General features: G+C 39.1%; 1 protein-coding gene across 1 annotated transcript in view; it reads left to right on the top strand.

Annotated features, from left to right (window-relative positions):
* LOC110325179 (cadherin-related family member 3-like) overlaps positions 1-10844 on the top strand; it is an 83849-nt gene that overhangs the window by 46213 nt on the left and 26792 nt on the right. Inside the window, exons 5-9 of the mRNA XM_021202923.1 lie at positions 271-365; positions 4745-4852; positions 6612-6808; positions 8368-8545; positions 10299-10461. Coding sequence (XP_021058582.1) covers positions 271-365; positions 4745-4852; positions 6612-6808; positions 8368-8545; positions 10299-10461 — 741 coding nt within the window. The remainder of the gene's footprint in view (positions 1-270; positions 366-4744; positions 4853-6611; positions 6809-8367; positions 8546-10298; positions 10462-10844) is intronic.

Genomic DNA, 10844 nt, shown 5'->3' with positions numbered 1-10844 from the left:
AGAGATACTCTGATAATATGAAGAATGTAGAGATTAGAAAATCTGATTTGCTCTTTTTTGCTTTTAAGAGTATGTGTCTGATCTGAAGTCAGTTGAATAGAAGAGTATCATCGTCATCATCATCATCATCATCATCATCATCATCACATCCATTAGCTGCTAACATTTTCTGAAATTTCAGGGCTGGTTCTTAGGGGTTGAAGAACCTCACCAGGGAATCAGTTGTACCTCTGCAATATTATGCTTTTCTCTTTTCTATCCACCAAACAGTACTCCATTTCCCCAGAGAGCTCTGGCTTCACCATCGACAGCACTGGGGCAATTTCCACAGCAACAGCTTTGGATGTTGAGAGCAGCATGAGAAGGTAATGCTGTGCTGGATTTTCTCTGGAGATGCTAGTCCTTTGGCTGGAATCTCCCCTTTTGAAAAATATTTGCTGTTAATATGCTCCTCATACAAAGATGCTCTTGGTACTGTCGTAGAAATAGAATTAGCACCCACTTGTAATGATGTCATTGCTGCTTTGGGTGTCTTGGGGATGCTCGCAGTGCCACTTGCTTTCATCACAGTGAAGCATGGAGATTCTTTTGGTAGTTGTGCTTGTACCCTGCCAGGTAAGTGGGCAGGTTGCCTCTTCAGATACCCATAATGCAGAATTGCTTTTTAATGGAATAATCAGTACTTTTAAGAGTTAACACACTGCTGCTTTTTTATACATCTGCATCAGCTAAGCAGGTCACCATGGGTCGAAGTTAGCATTTTTATTTTTATAATGATTTAATGCTTACCCTTTTCAATTATATAATTTGTATCAAAGTGCTTTGTAGGAAAAGGAAGTGGACTCTGAAGTCATTCCAATAAAATTTCTCTAGCCTTTCATGAGTGAGTCTTTGCTACAATGAAAGGTGAGAATGAAAAATATCCAAAGCAGTTTCCTGGATAACAGAGGCCCAGGACAAACTGGCTGTCCCCACATCATATAGGTCAGGTTCCATTGCAGGAGATTCAGCATCCACAGACAGATCATTGAGACAATCATCAGGTTGGTGCTGGGGATGTAGCCCGTGTGGTAGAATGTTTCCCTAACATACATGGGGTCTTGGGTTTTTTATCACCAGCACTGCATCAACCAGGAATCCTACTCTACACCCGTATTCTCAGTACCAAGGAGGGAAGACAGGAAGACCACAATCTCAAGATCATCTTTGAGTACATATTGAGTTCAAGGCTAGCCTAAGCTACATGATCTTAAACCAAAACCAACATATTGTAGGTATTTATAAGTCCTAAGATTTGTTAGCAAATGAAAATTTATTAAAGTTTGGAAAGGTAATTTTTTTCTGAGTTCTAGTGAAAGCTTTCTACTTTTGTTTGCTTTTTCTTATTACCTCTGAAATCAGAGGAAAGAAGAGTAAAAACTGGGAGCACCAATTGCAGAATGGGAGTAGTAATGGCTTCATGGCCAAGATGACAGTTTATTCCCTGCCTCTAGGGCATGTCCTTCCTTCCATCCCTTTCTTGCTGCAGTTAGTTGCCTGGGTTGCTGAGTTGACGTTAACAGAAATAAGAAAAATTTTGGATAAGAACTGACTTTCATCAGTTCTCTTTCCTGTTAGCAATCTTTGTTTTGTGGAAACTGTGTGACAAGGCACACATGCCAAGATGCACTTGTGGAGGCCTGAGAACCACACTGTGAACTGATTGTCCCCTTCCTTTGTTGCTTGAGTTCTAGGGACCCAGCTCGGGTAGAGGCAAGCAACTACCCATAGAACCATTTCACTAGTCCTGATTTAATTCTTTTAATTGTTTATTTTTAAATTTAAAACATTCAAAATCCTTTTCTTGAAAGGACGAATAGGGCTATGAAATCACTTGCTTGAATACTGATAACGATGCTAGGAAGGATCACAATGGCCCTGCCCTCTTTTCATCATCCAGCCACTCCAAAGGGAAATCTGAGTTTGAGTTTTCACGCTATCATTTACCTACTGTTGTAGTTAAGAGTTCTCAGATTTATATCATTTTTGAGATAGGGTCTGACTCTGGTCCTAGCTGGTCTGAAACTAACTATGTACACCAGCTAGACTTTAACTGTAGAGATCAACTTGCCCCTCAAGTGCTGGAATTAAGGGCATAAGCCTCCATGCTTGGCTAGAATTGTTTCTTGAAATGTCTACAATCTTTTAGATAGATTGGCTTTTTGTTTTTTGCCAATGATTTTCCTATAAACCATCAATTTCTTGTAAGAGAAATTTTGAAATAAGTTGAGAAGTGATTACACATTGGTCTGGAGAGAAGGAAGCTGCTCATTTTGGTGTCAATTACTGGTATATTTCAAGTTTAAGAGATTTTTTTTCCTGAAGAAAGTATATATCTTAATTTTCATAGAGGTGGAGTTTGTTGGGATAAAATCTGAACAGCAATGGAAAAGTTAGGAGTCATGATTGCAGGGGATCACCGTCTAAGGGATGAGAGTCGTCACTGAAGAAGGAAATTTTCATTTTCCTCTCCTCCCCTCACCTCTGTGAAATAAAACTTCATTAACTGTGTAATCATCCTGATGTTTCTTAAAGCTACTAATTTATTTTGAAGACTTCCTTTTTTTTTTTTTTTTTTTTTTTTTTTTTTTTTTTTTTTTTTTTTTTTAAGTCTCTTATAGTCTTGTAATCTTTATCCTGCTTCAGCCTCCTGGATGGCAAGATAGCAAGTGTATCCTACCAAACTGGACCACTCCTAAGACTTTGTCCTTGGCACCCATTAGTTTTATTTCCTTCTGATTCATGTTTTAGTTTTTAATTAAAGTAATACAATTTATTTAAAATATAAAATTCAATATTGACATTTTTAAGTCATCAAAATAATTTATAATAGTTAAATGCATCGAAAATATACAGAATATCTACTGAAGCTAAAAGTAGTATGCACTCAACCAGTTTTTAAAATCTATTTGGAATATTAAACATGATAAAAGTAGAAAAAAATCTCTTATGAAGTCCTCTATGAATGGAAATTGTGACAGGTTCCTGATTAGACAGATACCATTCCATCTCCAAGGGAGAATATGCAGTGTAACTGTGGCTTCATAGAATGAATTGGATAATGTTCCTTCTCTTTCTATTTTTTGGAGTAGTTTGAAGAGTATTGGTATTAGGTCTTCTTTGAAGGTCTGATAGAATTCTTCACTAAAACCTGGGTTTTTGTTTTGTTTTGTTTTGTTTTTGTTTTTAATGACAGCTTCTATTTCTTTAGGGATTATGGGACTGTTTAGATGGTGTACTGGCTGGCTTTGTGTGTCAACTTGACACAGGCTGGAATTATCACAGAGAAAGGAGCTTCAGGTGAGGAAATGCCTCCATGAGATCCAGCTGTAAGGCATTTTCTCAATTAGTGATCAAGGGTAGGGGGGCCCACTGTGGGTGGTGCCATCCCTGGGCTGGTAGTCTTGGGTTCTATAAGAAAGCTGATCAAGCCAGGAGAAGCAAGCCAGTAAGGAACATCCCTCCATGGCCTCTGCATCAGCTCCTGTTTCCTGACCTGCTTGAGTTCCAGTGTGACTTCCATTAGTGATGAACAGCAATGTGGGAAGTGTAAGCTGAATAAACCCTTTCCTCCCCGACTTGCTTCTTTTTCATGATGTTTGTGTAGGAATAGAAACCCTGACTAAGAGAGATCATTTATTTGATCTTGATTTAACCTAGGTATTTGGTATCTGTCTAGAAAATTGTCCATGTCATCCAGATTTTCCAGTTCTGTTGAATATAGGCTTCTGTAGTAGGATCTGATGGATTTTTAAAATTTCCTTAGTTTCTGTTGTTTTATTTATCTCCCTTTCATTTCTGATTTTGTTAATTTGGATACTGTCTCTGTGCCCTCTGATTAGGGTTTATCTATCTTGTTGATTTTCTCAAAGAACCAGCTCCTGTTTTGTTTTTTGTTTTTTTGTTTTTTTGTTTTTGTTTTTTGGTTTGTTTTTTTTTTTTTTTGATTCGTTGAATAGTTCTTTTTGTTTTTACTTGGTTGATTTTAGCCCTGAGTTATCTCCAAGAAGGGCATTGTTCAGCTACCATGTGTATGTGGGCTTTCTGTTATTTTTGTTGCTATTGAAGATCAGCCTTAGTCCATGGTGATCTGATAGGATCCATGGTATTATTTNAGTCTTCTTATATCTGTTGAGGCCTGTTTTGTGACCGATTATATGGCCAATTGTGGAGAAGGTACCATGAGGTGCTGAGAAGAAACTATGTTCTTTGTTTTAGGATGAAATGTTCCATAGATATTTGTTAAGTTGACTTGGTTGGTAACTTCTGTTAGTTTCAATGTGTCTCTGTTTATTTGTGTTTCCATGATCTGTCCATTGATGAGAGTGGGGTGTTGAAGTCTCCCACTATTATTGTGTGAGGTGCAATGTGTTCTTTGAGCTTTACTTAAGTTTTTTTTTTTTTTTTTTTAATGAATGTGGGATCCGTTAGTTTTTAATAAAAGAAATCACTGTCTAAAGGACAGAAACCCATAGCCATTAGTCACTTTTGTACAGAATGCTAAGGAATTTCCATATCCCTCCATCCCCCCTTTTATAGGAATTAACAAAATTTAAATGAAAAATGTAAACCCTTCGGGAGTTTGTGTGTCACCTTTATGCAGGGGCCATGCAAATCTTCAATTATGTCTGATAGATTCCTCTTTGGTGGAAGCCTGCTGATGGTCAGGAAGTCTTAGCTGTCTTTTTTGTGCCTGTGCATTTAGTTTTTCACTGGTTATTAAAGTGGTTGATCCTGGAGGCCTGTTTGCTACTGGAAATCTAAGGATTTTCCTCGTCAATGTCAACGATAAGGACCCTATTCTTGCTTGCAGGTAAGGAACATATTACTTGATATGACCTTGAAAAGTTAGTCTTTCCTTCCTGTTCTTTCTTTATAGCTGAGAATGAAGCAATTTAGCAAGCATTGTATAAATAACCAACACAGGAAAAGAGTCCAAAAAAGGCTTTCTTTTTTTGATTTTTGTTTTTATTAGATATTTTCTTTATTTACATTTCAAATGCTCCCTTTCCTAATTTCCCATCCAATCCCCCAGCCCCTCCCACTTCCCCCCTGCTCACCAACCCACCCATTCCTGCTTCCTGGCCTTGGCATTCCCCTACACTGGAGCACAGAGCCTTCACAGAACCAAGGGCCTCTCCTCCCATTGATGACTGATTAGGCCATCTTCTGCTACATATGCAGCTGGAGCCATAAGTCCCACCATGTGTACTCTTTGGTTGGTGGTTTAGTCCCTGGAAGCTCTGGGGGGTTCTGGTTAGTTCATATTGTTGTTCCTTTTATGGGGCTGCAAACCCCTTCAGCTCCTTGGGTCTATTCTCTATCTCCTTCATTGGGGACCCTGTGCATCCACTTCTGTATTTGTCAGGCACTGGCAGAGCCTCTCAGGAGACAGCTATATCAGGCTCCTGTCAGCAAGCACTTGTTGGCATCCATAATAGTGCCTGGGTTTGGTGATTGTATATGGGATGGAACCCCAGGTGTTCTTCCTTCAGTCTCTGGTCCACACTTTGTCTCTGTAAATCCTTCCATGAGTATTTTGTTCCCCCTTCTAAGAAGGATCAAAGTATCCACACTTTGGTCTTACTTATTCTTGAGTCTCATGTGGTTTGTGAATTGTATGTTGGGTGTTTCGAGCTTCTGGGTTAATATCCACTTATTAGTGAGTGCATATCATGTGTGTTCTTTTGTGATTGGGTTACTTCACTCAGGATGAAATCCTCTAGCTCCATCCATTTGCCCAAGAATTTCATGAATTCATTGTTTTTAACAGATGAGTAGTACTCCATTGTGTAAATTTACCACAGTTTCTGTATCCATTCCTCTGTTGTGGGACATCTGGGTTCTTTCCAGCTCCTGGGTATTATAAATGAGACTGCTATGAACATAGTAGAGCATGTGTCCTTATTACATGATGGTGCATCTTCTGAGCCCAGGAGTGGTATTGCTGGATCCTCAGGTAGTACTACATCCAATAAAAAAAAGGCTTTCTTAAACCTGAAAATAAAGATAATTTTAAAGTATAAAAATATATTGAAATTGCAAGAAAATAAGGTGTTATTCATGCAATGCATCCTTAACCTCTGAGTCGTGGTTTAGCTATTATTTCTCATAAGGGAGATTCTAGTCAGTGTTGTAATCACAGAGTTTACAGAAGCACATTGAGGTCAGCATCTCTGTAAATTTAGCACTTATGCAGAAGCATTAAGAGCACAATGATCATGCATAAACGTTCTAGAGCAAGGAGGCTTGTGGTCTAAGCCTCTCTGGACCACCTCGGTGTTTATTTCTGGAATTTCTTTAATTTATTGAACTATCAGTTTTCACATCTATCAAATAGAACATGGTCCTGACTTCCTAGGGGAGTACCTACAGGGAAGAATAAGTAACCCATAATAAATCTTAGGATTTTGTGTAAACCATAGCTAACCTATCAGTGTGTGTTTGAGACACTTCTGTCATGAATCCGGTCTCCATTGTGTCCCCACACCATTCAGTCTGTATACCTTCAGCACCATAAGGTTAGAAAACATAGCTTGTACCATGCCAATAACGTTTTCTTTCAAAACAAGCTTGTTCAATATTGAAAACGGGGTCTTGAGTGTTACCTCCACAAATTCAACTCTGAACCACAAAGTCAACATCACACTGGATGAAGAAATCCCAGTTGGGAAGATGATTGCAATGTGCCAGGCAACTGATGAAGACAACCTGGGAGGTGTAACCTTTGGACTAGATACAGTGGATGATTATTTTGCAGTGGACAAAGGTAGGTTTAAGCAACTGTATTTCTGTCTCCCCGACACATGTGGTTTTTAGGGGGGTATGAGCGAGACTTTGGAATGTCTGATGAGTAATTCTGCAGGGTCAGCATCCTGATTATTCCTCTGCTAATACATGTCTCTTCACAACTGTTATGGATATTATCACATTTACATGCCATTTTAACACATTTTCTTAGACCTAACTCAACTCTATTCTACTTCAGGACCAAATGTTTGTGAGGGAGAACCTGATTTGACTTAGAGTTCTCTTTTATTCTGTCTGGGTCACGGCAGTGTAATAACCTGCTCAGTGTAGTAAGCTTCATTCCAACAGTCTGTCTTGGACTCTGACTGCTTCATTACTTTTTTTTCCTCACAAGTCCCAGGATGGACATGAAGCAAGTGTCCATTCATGACTTGGTGTACAAATCCTCCAGCAATTTTCCTTGCTATAGAGCAGTTCCCTATACGATTTACAGTGGCTCACAGAGTTCTTCAGTGATGCGAGGCTCTTGCTGCTACAAGTGGGCACTGGCTTGATGATGAACTTTTCTCGGGAGTGTTTTTTTTCCCCTGGCTTTCTTCCCCATGTCACACTGCCCTGGATTGCCTCCCAAATAATCTGCTTATACACACATTCTGATTTGTATGGATCTCTTAGATTGGCTGCCTGTTTTACAGTTAGCTGCTCTGCATTTTTACAGAGCCACTAGTGAGTTTTTGATTACTCATATTGGGCCATATTTCTTCTCTGTTCAAAAATCCTTTCAGTTTGCTGTTTGCACTTGAAGTTTGGCCCAGACTTCTCATGTAACCACTGAGAGCCTGTTTCTCTGGCTTGTTCTCAACCACTGCTGCCCTCCCTGAGAACCCCCCATGTTGCCTTGATTCTTTCTTCATCTGATTGTTATTCTGAACCAGTAAATAGGCTGTCAGCCTTGAGACTCTGCCCTTGTGTTTTCTAAGTGCCTGATCACTAGATATTATTATCTGTAAAAAAAAAAAAATCACATTATAGAGCTCATTTCCATAATTTTTGTTTTTCTATACATATTGAGGGCTGTATCCAAGCTTAGAATATGAATTCCATAAATATGGAGATTTTCTGTCATAATACTGAATCTAGTAGCTACAATGCATACCTGCTACATAGATGACACTCAGTCAATATTTGTTGGATTTAAGTGATGGATGAATAAGAACAACATACGTTCTAGCAGCACTTTTATCGGTGGTTCTCTGCAGGGAATCATCTCCCATTTACTAATATTTTCTTTTGCTATGTAACCTTCAAGTCCTAGAATGAGGATCTCTTCCAGAGAGTCTTCTCTATTCTTCTAAGTGAAAATAATTTTGTTTTCCTACCTGTTAACACAATGTGATTAATAGCACATTTCCGTGGTAAGTAACTTAACACTGTGTATGCACTTTGAATTATCTCCCTAAGTCTAGAGAATAGGGCATAATTTTTACTTTTTTTTTTTCCTGTAGTATTGCGTGTAACAAAGTAATTTTAAAAATGACAGTCTGGCCTCACTGAGCAGGATGTGCTGTTCTGTTACAGAGAAGGGGACTGTGGTTACGACTAACCATCTAGATGTGGAGAAAACTGGCTTTGCAAGTGCTCTGTCCTTCTCTATTAAGGCCTGTGATGGTGGTCAGAGGTGTACAGTGATTCCAGTGGCTACCTACATTCGTGGCATTAATGACAACTCTCCTTTCTGTGATCAGTATCTGATTAGGTGAGCAGACAATAGACAGAAGCAAGAACTCAGATTGGGCAGAGAGAAGGAAGGGCTGTTGTATTTATCAGCTAACTATGACATGCGGTTGATCAAGTTTAATCTTGGTTTCTCAGAAATGTTCCTCACAAATGGCTTGGTGGTCCTTCTGTGACTGAATGTTAAGTTTCCAAGATCTGAGAGTGAGATCTGGGATTTTAATAGTTCTACTTCTGTCATGATTAACTGAAGCCCTCTGCTTTGCTTTGTAAAATGGCATGTCAATAGATACCTTTGAAAAATGGTTTTGAAGAATTAATGGATTAATTTTGGGGACTGTTTCAGCATAGTGCTGAGCAGCTGCTATCACATAATCTCCCTTATCATGCATCTGTGATTATCACCAGAAATCCTTACCACTGAATAGATTTCTGGTTAAAGATTTTGTTCCTGTCTCAGTGAAATATTTGCCTTATAAGAACAAGGATCTGAGTTTAGTACCCATGACACAGATATAAAGGTCAGGTGTGGTAGCAAGCTTTTGGATACTTAGCCCTGGAGGATGGAGTGGGGGAGACAAGCAGGTCACTGGGACGACTGGTCAGGCAGATAAGCTTACTTAGAATGTTCCAGACCAGTGTAGAAAGTCAGTCTCCAAACCAAACCAAACCAAACCAAACCAACAACTACCACCACCAAACAAAATAGTGGACAGTCCCTAAGGAGCAGCACCCTACAGTGTCTTCTAGCCTTCACCTACATGTGTACATGTGTACACGTGCACATGCATGTACCTGCGTACCCATGTGCACCTGCACACACAGCACAAATATATAGACTTTGCCCTTGATTTTAAAAAAATGTAACCTGGTTCATGCACCATACATTGTATAACTTTCTAAGTGAGAACATGGTAAATAATCCATATTTAAATCACTGACAATGGAAGGAAAATGATCTGACAGTGTGGCTAAAGTTTTGATGCAAAATGCAGGGATAGGATTTGTTGCTAAGTAAGTGATGAAGAATTCCATGTTTCAGAATTGTTGGCTTTTGAGGTGTGGAGAAGAAGTGTGCCTTTCCATGTGATTATTCTGCTCTTCCTTCTCCTCCCCCACACCCTGGCCATCTGCCTGAGAACTCATCTTTTCTGTTTCTCCTATTATCTCTCTCCTTCCTTCTGTTGCCCCTAACCTCCCTCTCTATTCATGGCCTATACCTACATCTCTCCCCCATATAAAAAGCTAGGAGATTCACATGAGAGGGAACATTTGTCTTTCTGAGACTGGGCTACCTCACTTAATACAATAATTTCCACATCAATCTATTTTCCTTAAATTTACATAATTTTATTTTTATTTCCAACTGAATAAAATTCCACCAGATATATCCACATTTTATTACTCACTCATTAGTGGATGGATATCGAGGCTGCTTTCATTTCCTAGCTATTGTAATGAGATTATCAATAAATCTGGATGTGCATGTATCTCTGTGGTAGGATATAGAGATCTTTGCTCAGAGGTAGCTGAGTCACATAGTCATTCTATTTGCAATTTTTTTGAGGCGCTTCCATACTTATTTATCTAGTAGCTATACCAGATTACACTTCGAGGAAATAGTTTCCTAAATGATGCTCTAAGGAAGATCTGTCTGCTCCAGGATTATCAAGGCACATGCATAGACCTTATCAAAAGTGATTTTTAAGGGGAAAGCATTGCATTATAAGAGAATGCTTATATACATTGATTTTTCTTCTTGAACAATTAAACAGGTACACAGGCAAGGAGGAGATTGCAAAAGACACCGTTGTTGCTAGGCTCTCATGCCATGACCTTGACAAACCTCCTGACACAATTCATTATGCTCCAAGCTCTGGACCTGTAGGTTCTGGACAACTATTTGAGCAAGTGCCAGATGCCAAAAATTTCATTCAGGTAAGTCCCAGTGGCTGTTATTTCCCAAGAAAATGGAGTCAGGTCATGGCAAATTGGATCGGTGCTAGTAGGTTCCAAAGGAGGAGTACAGTAGAGGAGAATTCTGGCCTCGGCTGTCTTACCAGAAGGCACTTGGGTAAATATGCTTTTGTTTTTGCCACCAGTTTCTCCTTTTATAATTATTATAAAACAATTCACTTTCTACTTAGCTGGGGAAATCAGAAGCTAAGAACACATGCTGGTTTCCTTAGAGGTCACTCTGTATGACAGCATGTTTGACGATGGCTTGCTCTCCTGGCACTGGAAGTCAGTGAAGCCAGCTCCTCTTTTTTTTTTTTTTTTTTTTTTTTTGAGATTCTTCTGTTGTAAATTCTCTGTTTAGT

The sequence above is a fragment of the Mus pahari genome, chromosome 8 (assembly GCF_900095145.1).
Source record: "Mus pahari chromosome 8, PAHARI_EIJ_v1.1, whole genome shotgun sequence".
In the NCBI taxonomy this organism is placed as follows: domain Eukaryota; kingdom Metazoa; phylum Chordata; class Mammalia; order Rodentia; family Muridae; genus Mus; species Mus pahari.
Note: the sequence above shows the minus strand (reverse complement) of the source record. Positions and strands in the feature narration are given on the sequence as shown.